This window comes from Rhinopithecus roxellana, chromosome 18 (assembly GCF_007565055.1).
Source record: "Rhinopithecus roxellana isolate Shanxi Qingling chromosome 18, ASM756505v1, whole genome shotgun sequence".
Classification (NCBI taxonomy): Eukaryota; Metazoa; Chordata; class Mammalia; order Primates; family Cercopithecidae; genus Rhinopithecus; species Rhinopithecus roxellana.
The window spans coordinates 63781409-63794653 of NC_044566.1; the positions used below are offsets into that span (position 1 = coordinate 63781409).

Below are 13245 nucleotides of genomic sequence, written 5' to 3' on the forward strand. Positions count from 1 at the left end.
AAATATTTTTTTCTATGACTAAAGGATTGCAAATTTATTGCTCTATATACTTTGAAGTTAATTATGGGCATTGAGAGATAAGTGTTGATACCATGTTTTGATTACCTTCTCCACCCTCCATTTCCAGATGGAGTGAAGTGGGGTCAAGTAGTCTCATAAGCTCTAAGCCCCTCTCCAAAGCCTCTCTGGCAGCAGGCCTGACAATACCAAGGGCATGAGCACATAGCGTCTAGCTTGGTCTCCTTAGTCATCTCTGTGCACGTGCTGCTGCCTTGGTTGCTGGGTTTTGGCCAGAGTGACCATGGAGCAGGGCCAGGGTATTATGAAAAAGCGCTAGATTAGGTTTCAGTTTTCTGTGATTAGACTGAAAGATTTAGTTGCCAATTGTCATCAACCATATTTCTCACACTTTGCTTGATGAGTTACATTATCTCCAAAAGAAACCAGAAGGCTGTTTAGAAGTCCATAGTCTTACTGTAAATTGCCATCCAATGAGTTGAGGCTCTTGCAGTCTACCTCTGATCTTCTGTTCTAATATCAGAGTGTTAATAGGAGGGATTATTGAAAGCTTTTTTTAATGATAGGCGTATAAGACTTTTACTTTTTAGAATACTTTTATATATATGAATAATTAAACCACAATAACATGTGTTAGATATGTACCTAAAAAACAACAAAAATACGTCTTAGAAAATATCTTCCTTTTTTTTTTTTTTTGGAGACTGGGTGGGTCAGAGAATGCTATTTCTAAATTCCTCTTGTGATGTTACCAGTCTGTTTATTTTGGCAAGATAAACTGTTAAGACTTAACAAATGATGGCTGTAAAGCACATGCTTTGTTAAGTATATAAACAGGCCACAGATGTTTCTATGGAAAGAAAGTATCTTATTCATCTTCATATTCCAGTGCCTGGCTCTTAGCATTCGATAGATGATGATGATGATGATGATGGTGATGGTGATGATGATTATTATTTTGAGACAGAATCTTGCTCTGTCACCCAGGCTGAGGTGCAGTGGTATAATATTGGCTCACTGCAACTTCTGCCTCCCAGGTTTAAGCGATTCTCCTGCCTCAGTCTCCTGAGTAGGTGGAACTACAGGCATATTCCACCACGCCTGGCAAATTTTTGTATTTTTAGTAGAGACAGAGTTTCGCCGTGTTGGCCAGGCTAGTCTTGAACTCCTGATTTCAGGTGATCCACCCATTTCAGCCTTTCAAAGTGCTGGGCTTACAGGCATGAGCCACCATGCCTGACTGAGAACTCTCCTAAAGTATAAACCTAGGAGTGGAATTTTTTGATCAGAGAGTATGTAAATGTTCACTTTCAGAAGATAGTAGTGTGAAATTTTTGCTAAAGTGATTGGACCAGTGTATTACGCATATGTGAGTTCTCAGTGATCCATGTTCTCACCAACACTTACTGCCAAATTAATTTGCTTTCCCAAGTACCAATAACATTGAGCGTCTTTTCATATATTTAAATATGCAGTTCCGTGACTCCTCTTTTGCAAAGCTTGTGCCCATTTTCCTAATGGGGTGTTTGTCTTTTCCTTCCTGATTTGTAGAAAGTCTATATATGTTCTAGAACTAGTATTTTGTTGGTTGTATGTGTTCCAGACTGATATGGTTTGGCTCTGTGTCCCCACCCAAATCACATGTCGAATTATAATCTTGTAATACCCACGTGTCAGGCATGGGGACCTGGTGGGAGGTGATTGGATTATGGGGGTGGTGGTTTCCCACGTGCTATTCTCATGATAGTGTGTGGCAGTTCTCTCCTCGCTCTGTCGCTCCTGCTCTGCCATGCTAAGACATGCTTACTTCCCCTTCGCCTTCCACCATGATTGTAAGTTTCCTGAGGCCTCCCAGTCATGCTTCCTGTGGAACTGTGAGTCAATTAAATCTCTTTTTTTCGTAAATTACCCAGTCTCAAGTAATTCTTTACAGCAGTGAGAGAATGAACTAATACGCAGATCTGTTCTTTTTTATGGCTCCTTTTTCACTATCGTATCTTTTTTTTTTCTGTATTTAAAATTTGGAGTAATTTTAGATTTACAGAAAATTTGCAAAGACAGTACAGAGAGTTTCCATGTGCCTTGTACCCAGTTTTCTCTTAATAGTATCATCTTTTGAGCCATGGTACATTTGTCAGAACTAAGAAATTAACATTGGCATATTATTAGTAACTAAACTGCAGGCTTTATTGGATTTCAACAAGTTTTCCACCAATGTCCTCTTCCTGTGCCAGGACCTAGTGCTGGATATCACATTGCATTTTGACTTCATCATATTTTTTGAAGAACAAGCGTTCCTCATCTTAATGTAGTTGAAAGTTGTTTTTTGTTTTTTAATGATTTGTAATTTTGGTTCTAATGTAAAGACGCCTACCCTTCCTGTGTTTTCTTCTAAATTCTTTAAAATTTGCCTTTTATCATTTTAGCATCTTAGAATTTAATCGAGTAAGGGTGCAAATTGTTTTTCTCCATGTGGATAACAGGTTTTTCTCCAACATTTATTGAATAGTCCTTCATCCTCAATGATCTAACATATGTAGTTTTTATATAAGTGTGGGTCTCTCCTCTGCCTCCCAGGTTCAAGCGATTCTCCTGCCTCAGCCTCCCAAGTAGCTGGGATTACAGGCTCCCACCACCATGCCTAGCTAATTTTTGTCTTTTTAGTAGAGACAGGGTTTTGTCATGTTGACCAGGCTGGTCTCGAACTCCTGACCTCGGGTGATCCACCCGCCTCAGCCTCCCAAAGTATTGGAATTACTGGCATGAGCCACCATGCGCGGCCCCTCCTTCTTCTTCTTTTTTTTTGAGACGGAGTCTCGCTCTATCGCCCAGGCTGGAGTGCAGTGGCACGATCTTGGCTCACTGCAAGCTCTGCCGCTTCCCGGGTTCACGCCATTCTTCTGCCTCAGCCTCCCGAGTAGCTGGGACTACAGGCGCCCGCCACCTCGCCTGGCTAATTTTTTTGTATTTTTAGTAGAGACGGAGTTTCACCGTGTTCGTCAGGATGGTCTTGATCTCCTGAACTCGTGATCCGAGCACGCCTCAGCCTCCCAAAGTGCTGGGATGACAGGCATGAGCCACCTCGCCCGGCCGCCCCTCCTTATTCTTAATCAACATCTTCTAAGTGGATGTTTCTGGGTTTGCAACTTTAAAAATAAACACTTAGATCTCTGTGTGCTGATGGCGCCCTAATTTGTGTTTCTGGCCCTGATCTCTTTCCTGAACTCCAGACACGCATCAAACAGTTAACAGAACATTCACGGTTGGATTCCTATTTTGGATCTAAAATTTAACATGTCCAAAAGAAGCGAGACCGAGAGGCCTTCATCTCCCAGTATGCATCATCTCACATTGGCCTGTCCAACACCTCCATCCTTCTGTATTGTAGGAATCTTCCCAGCTGTCAGGATAAAACCCCCCCGCCCCCGCCTTGTTTTCTGTCTTGCCTCAGGTCATTTTCCAGTGTCAGCCCTTTCTCCAAAATCTGTACCCAGTTGGGCCACTTGCCATCATCTCTACCCTGGTCCATGGCACCATTATACTTTGCAGTGTAAGCAGTGTGATTTTCCTTTAAAGAATTATATCTGGCCAGGTGCAGTGGTTTACACCTGTAATCCCAGCACTTTGGGAGACTGAGGCAGGCGAATCCCTTGAGGCCAGGAGTTCGAGACCATCCTGGCCAACATGGCGAAACCCCATCTCTACTAAAAATACAAACATTAGCTGGGCATGATGGTGTACACTTGTAGTCCCAGCTACTCAGGAGGCTGAGGCAGGAGAATCACTTGAACCCAGGAAGCGGATACTGTAGTGAGCCGAGATCACATGACTGTACTCCAGCCTGGGTGACAGAGCGAGACTCCATCTCAAAAAAAAAAAAAAAAAAGTGTTCTATCTGTTTCAAGCACTGCAGTGGCTTTCTGCTGCAGTTGGAAGAAAACTTAGTGTCCTTGTCATAGCCTATCAAGGCATTTGGTCTGTTCCTTGCCTGCCAGCCCCCATTCTCACCCCGTGTTATGTCAGGACCTGCCACTGTCTGCTCCAGGTCCACCGGCTCTCTCTCAGTGGTATAAATGCCAGGCTCATTCTTGCCTCCTGACCTTTGCAGGGTTTTAAACTAGAGTGACCTTTTAGCCAAATGTTAGCTCCATTCAGGGAGATCTTGGACCACAAGTAACTCTGAAACAGCCTGGTGATGTACATTGTCATCCTACCTTTTTCTCTGATAATTTTTCTCTTCATTCTCAGTGGTGTAGTTTAGGTGTAACACTTTAATTCAGTAATAGTAGCTAAATGAAGAAGAAAGAATAGGAAAGAGGAAAATTAGGAATAACAAGGTAAATAATTTCACTGCGACTACCTTGAAGCGTATACAGCCTCATGGTCTCGTTAGTGGATCTTGTACAGGTCTAGTTACAGCCGGTACCATGCTTGTGGAGAGGCCTATTCAGCCAGTCAGAGCTTTGGGCAAGGAGAAGCCTTGCTTTCCCTCATCTTCTCATCTACTCGTCTCTTTTTCTAAGTCTTCCTTTTTCTATGTGCTTCCTTTGTAAGAAGAAAAACTAACTGCAGTGAACCAGAAAGACGGAGAACCAAAAAGAGGGAGAAATTTATTTCCACATTTACAAAGTATTTGTGCTTGTTAAATTCTGAATTTTCTCTAAGTATGGGACACTTTAGATATTTCTCTAATATTATGAGTTGAGTCAGTGGGTATTACATTTTTTTGAAGACACTTAATGCTTTTCTACTGTATGGGATTTGCTGTTCTTTTTTATTATAAGTTATTTCTTGTTAAGGAGCACTGGTAGAGTTCTCCCCACATATTGTTACACCTGCTGATTAAGTCAGTCTGTTTTCATCATTCTTCAGTTTCTCTAAAACCATTTTAACGTGTGTAGGGTGTATAATTTTTTTTTTTTTAACAATTCTCTTCTTGACTACAGAAAATGTTAATATTATTTTTGTTTGAAAAATGCATGTTCCGCATAACACTGAACAGCTGGGTTTTAAAATAAACTTTAATTCCAGATGGCCTAAGACTTACTTAGACTGCACTTAGAAAGATTTTAGAAAGTTCAGTAAGAACTTATTAATTGGAAGCTCTGTTAAAGGAAAAACTTAAACTATTTGTATGTGTTTGTATGACTTGTTATAATGCCAGTTGTCGGTCTCTGAACATTTGTTTTATGAATGTTCTTATCTTTTAGCTTGATAAAGATGACATGGTATACATGGAAGCATATGATAAATTGTTGGAGTCCTGGTTAACTTTGGTTCAAGATGACAAACATTTCCATAAAGGCTTTTTTACCCAACATGCAGTTCAAGTTTTCAATTCCTATATTCAGTGCCACCTAGCCGCTCCAGATGGCACAAGAAATTTGGTGAGTTTTACGCAAGATGGTAATTAACAGTCTATTTCATCATAGGCTATATTTCACCGTGTTACACATTATGTAATGCTAGAAATTCAGGATGGGTTCCCTCAGAAGATTTGCCGGGAGCAGAAGTGGCCTTGTTCTCTGAGTTCTTATTATATGGGATGTTGCTTGTATATATTCCTTTTCAGTTACTCACCTCTTTCTGTCTAGCTGTCAAGAGATATGAATAATTTGGACCATGGATGTCCGGTCTTTTCAGTGACAGAAGTTCAATTCTCCCATGTGGGAGGTGGGTTGTGGGCGTGCAGTTAGTTGTGTTGATCACCATGGAGTGATTCCTGTACTTCTTGCTCTTGTATGTTTCCCTGTTTTGATAACTCTCCCGGCTGTCAGCCTTGTTAGAAGGGAGTTCGTAGATAGCTGTGCTCCAGGGTTGGCTGTGTCCTGCTCTCCTTTTGCTCTGCAGTGCTAAGCTGTCTAAGCTGTGTTGTGGAGCTGCAGAAGTGCACGCTGAATAGGTAATGCAGTTCCTCATTGTTTATCGCTTTCACTTGCAATAGACTGCCAATGGCGTGGCCTCTCGTGAGGAGGAAGAAATAAGTGAACTTCAAGAGGATGATCGAGACCAGTTTTCTGATCAACTGGCCAGTGTAGGAATGCTAGGAAGAATTGCTGCAGAACACTGTATACCTCTTCTGACAAGGTACACACAGTCCAAAGAAACCCCATGGAGCAAATATTCTGTATTCACAATTCCCTGGAGAGCACTTAAAGTGTTTAAAGACTTTAAACACCCCCACCCCGTGTCCCAGCACACTGGAACAAATGGACAGAAACATACTCATGATTGCGTTCCTTGGCTTAGACATTTGGAGCCCAGGCACTACAGCATAGATGGCAGAGAGATTGTGGAAAACATGGTATGAGAAATGATTTGACCCATATCAGTAAAAACTTGGAATAACCAGTTTTCAAATGCCTGTTGTAAACCTTGATTGTTTGTAAAGCAGTGTTTTAATTCTGTTATAAAAATAAATCATAATTCCTATAGTGCTTTGAGAACAGCTGTGTACTATAATGTTCTGTGTATGTGTTTTTACGCTAACATTTAATTCGTGTCGTCTGATATATGGAAGTTGTGAGTTGCTCCGCGTCTTTGCTTATTGAACTTATGAAGCTGCTGTTCTCTCCTCTTTTAGTTTATTAGAAGAAAGAGTAACAAGACTCCATGGCCAGTTACAGCGACACCAGCAGCAATTGCTTGCTTCACCTGGTTCGAGCACTATTGACAACAAAATGCTTGATGATCTCTATGAAGATATTCACTGGCTTATTTTAGTTACAGGTTGGTTGGTGGTTTCTTTTTAAAATGTAATTGCCAGCTGGGCAGTTCAAGCCTTAAAAGAAGCTTCATATGTGAAAAACAATAGTGTATATACAATATTGGATAAAATTTGGATACAGCTATTTTCTGCCATAGAACTGTGGATGCATTTTTAAAAAATACTGGCTAACATGTATGCAGTGCTATTGCATACCAAATGTTTTACGGATCTCATTTTACCCGCTGAATTAGTATTGCTACGTAGTATTACTGTTATCATCATCATCGTCATTATCCCCAACTAATAGATGAAGAAGCTGGGACTTTGAGAGTATAAGAAACTAGCGCATTGTCACAGTGCTGTTAATTTTTGGAGCCAGAATGTAAATCTAGGCAGTCTGACTCTTAGGAACTTCTTTTTTGACCACCATACTGTTAGTGTTTCCATATTTTAAATAATAAGGAAAAAATCTTGACTTTTGAAAATGAATTCCCTAATATTGACTTCTAATATAGATAGTAGCAGAATTTCTGTTGACTTTACAGAATACAGTACTGAAAATTATCTAAGACAGCAGATTAAAAAGCCCCTGTGAATTACAAAATTGGTGAATAAAACATTTGTCCTTTTCTGTATTTTTGAGGGTTACTTATCTGAGACGTAGAAAGTTTTTTTGCATAAACTTGAAATGAACAGGTTAACATTTATAATTTACATCAATTTATATGATGTATCTAAATCAAATAAAACTGAAAACATTTATAGTACAATTTGATAAATGTAGATTTGTTAAGTGTTCATTTTTAATTTTTTTTAAACTGAAGGCTACCTCTTAGCTGATGATACTCAGGGAGAGACTCCGCTAATACCTCCAGAAATAATGGAATATTCCATTAAGCATTCATCTGAAGTTGACATTAATACAACACTTCAAATTTTGGGATCTCCAGGAGAAAAGGCTTCTTCCATCCCAGGGTACAACAGAACAGATTCTGTGATTAGGTAATATAAACTCTATAGCTGTGCTCTTGTAATTTTTATACTGTTTTATAAATTCTGAGTTGATGGGTAGATGACTGGAGTGATAGGCACGTTGTAAATCTGATACATGAAAAAAAATGAAAACTTGGAGAAGCCTTGAAATACACAAGGATGGCAAGTACTCAGTATATTTAGGCAATGCCACTCTAGTGAGAGTTGACAGCTATCCCCAGTACTGAAGAAGAGAAATGTCAGATTATTCCGAATATGATGAGACTTGGAAGGGACATTGGATGTAGTTATGAACGTAACGCCTGTCCATCAGAGGGCAGTACTGATGCATGCAGGCGCCCTAAACGAAGGGGACCAGATGAACGTTAAGTCTCGCTCATAAAAGCTAAAACTATGTTTCGGTGGCTTTCTCATGGAAAATGATAGATAATTCGTATCTCAAAAAATGGAAATATTTATTCTAAATGTGAAACTGAAGAGCCCTGTTAGAAGACAGGAGAGTGCCTCAAATGAAACAATTCACTTTAATCTTTCTAGTACTAATGGCAACATTTTCGTTAATTCTTAATGATGAAATTAAGGGGGGGGTAAACCTGTATTAAAAATGTTCTGGCCAGGTGCAGTGGCTCACGCCTGCAATCCCAGCACTCTGGGAGGCTGAGGCGGGCAGATCACGAGGTCAAGAGGTTGAGACCATCCTGACCAACATGGTGAAACCCTGTCTCTACTAAAAGTACAAAAATTAGCTGGGTGAGGTGGTGCACACCTGTAGTCCCAGCTACTCGGGAGGCTGAGGCAGGAGAATCACTTGAACCTGGGAGGCGGAGGTTGCAGTGAGCTCAGATCACACCACTGCACGCCAGACTGGCGACAGAGCAAGACTCTGTCTCCCAAAAAAAAAAAAAAAAAAAAAAGTTCCTACAAGTGGATTTGAAAACAACATGTAAAATTTCAGTATCTTTATTTTAAATGTAGGTTGCAAGCAGAGATGTCAGTAATGATAATAACATTGGTTTTTATCAGCTGCAAAACCAGTAACTCAAACAGGATGCTGTCCTCTTTATTCTTTTTGGAATGCAAAAATATGTGGATATCATTTAAACATGCAATAGAAAATGTGGCTTTTAAAAAAATAGTTGAAATATTAAGCTGATAACCAAGGATATGTTGGGAAATTTATTTCCTTTATTGTTGCATTGTCTTGTTTGAAATAAAATCATACTTTATTGAAAAAGTTACGTCTTCATTTTAGGATTACTATAGTTATTAGATTTAGTGTCTCTGGAAATCAGTGCTTTGCTGTGGTTTGGTTGGTGGTGAATGTTAATTTAAAAAGCAGTTCATTTCAGGGTGCTGTCATATTATATATTCTTTGTTGTATTGTTTGCTTGGGCAGTAACATTAGGAGTGCTTTCCTTGTATTTTAAGTGCTTTTTCAATTTTTGTCAGTCCCAGGTGTTAGTGTGGGAGCGACACATTTTGGTATCTGAGAGCACAGACTATGGAGGATTGGGACCAAAAAAAACTCACCACATTTTTAATCCAAAGAATTAATATGAAATTTAATGTTATATGGTAGAAACGTTTTTTGTTCCACTAAAAAAGCAGCTCACATTTCTTAAAACAGGTATCATTTGAGAAATAATTATTGACTACGTAACAGGGAGCCTTTGGGTATTTGAACAAAACAGATAGAAATCACTCCTCTTTTAAAGCTCTTTGTAAAGGAGAGAGAATAAATAAGTAAATTATGTAGTCTGTTAGAAGACAACAAATGTGACAGGTAAAAAGCTAGAGTGAGTATCAGTAGGGCTTGTTGTAGCTGTCATTAGTGTGGTCAGTGTTGGCTTTATTTAGAAGGTGATGGGAGCAGAGATCTGAGGCTGGTAAGGGAGGCCATGAAGGTGTCTGCGGGGAGAGCATTCCAAGCAAAATAGACAGTGAATGCAAAGGCCCTGGGCCTGCCTGGCATGTTCAAGAACAGCAAGAGTGCCGTGGTGGGTTGAACAGAGTGAGGTGGAATTTTGTAGGAGATGGAGTTAGGAAAATAGAAGGAAAACAGATAAAGTCTTCGGCCTTTGTAACATCTTTGGTTTTTGTTCTGAATGAAGCGGCATGCCATTGTAGGGTTTTGAGCAGAAGAGTAACTTAAATGTTAAGAAGTTTACTCTGCTGCATTGAGAGTAAATGATGGAGGCTGGGCACCGTGGCTCACGCTTGGATTCCTAGCACTTTGGGAGGCCATCGTGGGCAGATTGCCCTAGCTCAGAAGTTCAAGACCAGACGGGGCAATGTTGAAACCCCGTCTCTACTAAATGCAAAAAATTAGCCGGGCATCGTGGTGCTCGCCTCCTGTAGTCCCAGCTAGTCAGAAGGGTGAGGCACAATAATTGCTTGAACCTGGGAGGCAGAGGTTGCAGTGAACTGAGATCGCACCACTGCCCTCCATCCTGGGCGACACAGCAAGACCCTGTCTCAAGAAAAAAAATGCAAAAAAAACCTGAGAGTAAGTGATGGAAGCCAGGAGACCAGTTAGGAGACAAATTGCAGTAATCCAAGAGAAAGATGATGGTGGCTCAGACCTATACTGGAGGTTGTGAGAAGTTAAAGAAAGCTCTGTTTGATTTATTGTGTTGACTTTGGATTTATGATGTACAAATGTAATCTAGGATTGACTTGGAAAATATGAGAAACTGAGTGCTGTTTGGAATATATTTGTAGATATAGTGCTTTAAGAAATTGAAGTAGGAATGGGGTATTAATCTTGGAATATCAAGAATTTAAAAATATTTTGATGTTTTTACCAGCTGGATTTCAACTCCCCTGCGTGCCAGCATCTGAGGGTACAGTTAGAAGTGTGTATGGGTGTTACAGGAGCTCCTGATTCCCCTGATCTATGGGCAGAGGAGAACCAGAGGTGGCTTCTTGAAACATAAGAGTACTTCAGGCAGTGACAATAGCATGAGCAGCGATGTTACTGGAAAGGGGTCCCTGAGGGTTCTCGGATCTTGCGCAAGAAAGAATTCAGGGCGAGTCCATAGAGTAAAGTGAAGCAAGTTTATTAAGAAAGTAAAGGAATAAAAGAATGGTTACTCCACAGACAAAGCAGGAAGTTCCTGAAAATAAGAAATAAGAAAATAAGAGGAGGAACGCGTCCACCATAGGCACAATTCTTGTGTGTGTGTGTGTGTGTGTGTAAATAATAAAAAAAGATCATGGGGTGATGTGCTTTGCTACAAGAGGTTGTGATAAAGGATTAATTTTCTTAATTACTGTATTTTGCAAGAATCAGTACTGCTGTCTTTTAAGCAATATTAGGAATGCTTTTGTTCTACAGATGTCAGAATATCTGGACACTCCCAAGTCTGGGTCTGCGTAGTAAATCTTACTGATTTGTTCCCTTCACTGTAACATCTAGAGAATAGGGAGTGCTTGACTTTCTGGGAATGCAGCCCATCAGGCCCCAGTGTCACTTCCTAGCCCTCACTCAAGATGGAGTCCGTCTGGTTCGATGCCTCTGACAGTAAGAGAGCCCTGCTCAAGTGAGAGGAACTTAGGTGTAGCTGGTGTGTGACCCAGGAGGGCAGGGCGACGGCCTTGGTAGGGGGATGAGGGTGGAGAGGCAGGGAGGATGCTGTGGGTGGGGCTGATAAAGTGGGAGTAGAAGTACTGACAAGGATTTACAGCCCAGAAGTGAAGTGATCAAATTATTTTAGAGATACTATTCCATGGGTGATCAGTTTAAAGGGTGGCAAGGCAAGTTAGGAAGCATTTTCCTTAGTAGTCTTGGAATGAAGATGGAGAAAGGTTCTTGGGTTATGAGGTACTTCTGAGGTAGAAGAAAGGCCCCTGGGCGCCTCCCCTGGACCTGCCTGACTCAGGCTGAGTGGCTCTTTCACTGATGTTTCTTCCACTTTACAAAAGAAAAGCCAAAGTTCTCAGGTCTACCTCTGAAGGTGTGGATTGGCAGGCATGTACAACCCTGCCGAGGAGAGGGACGGTCGCAACCAGTGTGGCACTGAGTGACTGAGTCACGAGTGAGTGGACAGTTAGCAGGTTTCAGCCCTTTGCATCAAATAACATGAAGAGGACCTAATCACATCAACTAAGAGATTATTAAAAATAATTTTTGTTGGTAGATCGCTGTGATTTTTGGCATATAACTTGGAAGAAATACAAATAATTGGGTGATTCTGCTATTTTAAAAATAGGTTCTACTTATATGGAGTTTTCTCAGTACTTATATCAAAAGGAAAAATAGGAATCAAATCATGCTGAACCCGCTCATCTGGCAATAGGTGATGTTCATTCAAAGATACATGAACTAAGTGGGGAAAGAACCCTACCAAGTTAATCACACTAAGAGATGCATACACTTTTATGTTTGTGTTTATTTATGTTTAATAATTTATTTAAATTTATATTGTTTTGCTCAGTTGTCTAGTTTTAAGTATCATAATGATAACTCAATCCAGAAGACATTTTTAAACACTTACGGTCTTATGGTCATTGAAAATGTTTAAAAGTTATCTTTCAATATGTAGACATTTGTATCAGAGTATGTAGTATGATGAATAAAATACTGGAACATAAAAATTGTATTAGGATAATGTTCTATGGAAAATGAAATTGAAATAAAAATAAGGAAAATTTGTTTACATTTTTAATGGATTATAGTGGGTACCAGAACATTACGATAATAAAACTCCAATGCGTAAATGTAAAGTGTTAATGTAACCATTTTATTTTGAATTTTGTTAGACTGGAATATATATTTAAAATGATTTAATCTTACCAGAAATTTTGACATATCTGCAACTTAAATGTATTACTGTATTGGGAGATTGTTGGGGTTTTGTTGGTTTGTTTTATTGGTGTTCACATACACCCTAAAAAAATTTTTTAAAGTTTGAGTACTGGTGGTATAGGAAGTGTGTGTGCAGTGAAGAAGGCTGGGCATGGTGGCTCATGCCTGTAATCCCAACACTTTGGGAGGCCAAGGTGGGAAGATTGCTTGAGCTCAGGAGTTCACGACTAGCCTGAGTGACATGATGAAACCCCATCTTTAAAAAAATTTTGTAAATCGGCCTGGTGTGGTAGTGTTTGCCTGTAGTCCCAGCTACTTGAGAGACTCAGGCAGGAGGATCCCTCGAACCCAGAAAGTTAAAGCTGCAGTGAACCGTGATTGTGTCTGAGCATACTGCTGCCTGGGTGACAGAGCAACTCTGTCTCAAAAAGAAAAATATAGATTCTGGGCTGGAACCTTAAAAACCTCCTGATTTAAAGAAGGAGGTCAGGAGAAGAGGATGCTGCTATAGAGACTGGGAAAGAGGAGGCAGATGGCTAGATGAAGGGAGGAAGGGCAGTGACCCCAGGGAGGCTGCAGGAAGATGAGGGCGGTGACAGTGGGCCATACAGTGGGGTAAAGAACTGAAACATGTTTGTATGATTTCATGATGAGATCATTTCAGGCTTCCTGAGAGCACTAGTAAAGGAGCATAAGCCGAATTTGAGTGATTGGAATC

The 13245-nt window shown here is 40.3% G+C and overlaps 1 protein-coding gene across 5 annotated transcripts in view; it reads left to right on the forward strand.

The window, feature by feature from the left end:
- Positions 1 to 13245, forward strand: part of XPO4 (exportin 4) — a 115443-nt gene that overhangs the window by 81286 nt on the left and 20912 nt on the right. For all 5 annotated transcript variants that reach the window (XR_004054700.1, XM_030922196.1, XM_010361254.2 and 2 more), the window contains 4 exons: positions 5229 to 5405; positions 5963 to 6105; positions 6602 to 6747; positions 7552 to 7729. Coding sequence is in view for 4 of the 5 variants with exons in the window: in XM_030922196.1 (XP_030778056.1) it covers positions 5229 to 5405; positions 5963 to 6105; positions 6602 to 6747; positions 7552 to 7729 (644 nt within the window). In the remaining variant the exon portion in view is untranslated. The remainder of the gene's footprint in view (positions 1 to 5228; positions 5406 to 5962; positions 6106 to 6601; positions 6748 to 7551; positions 7730 to 13245) is intronic.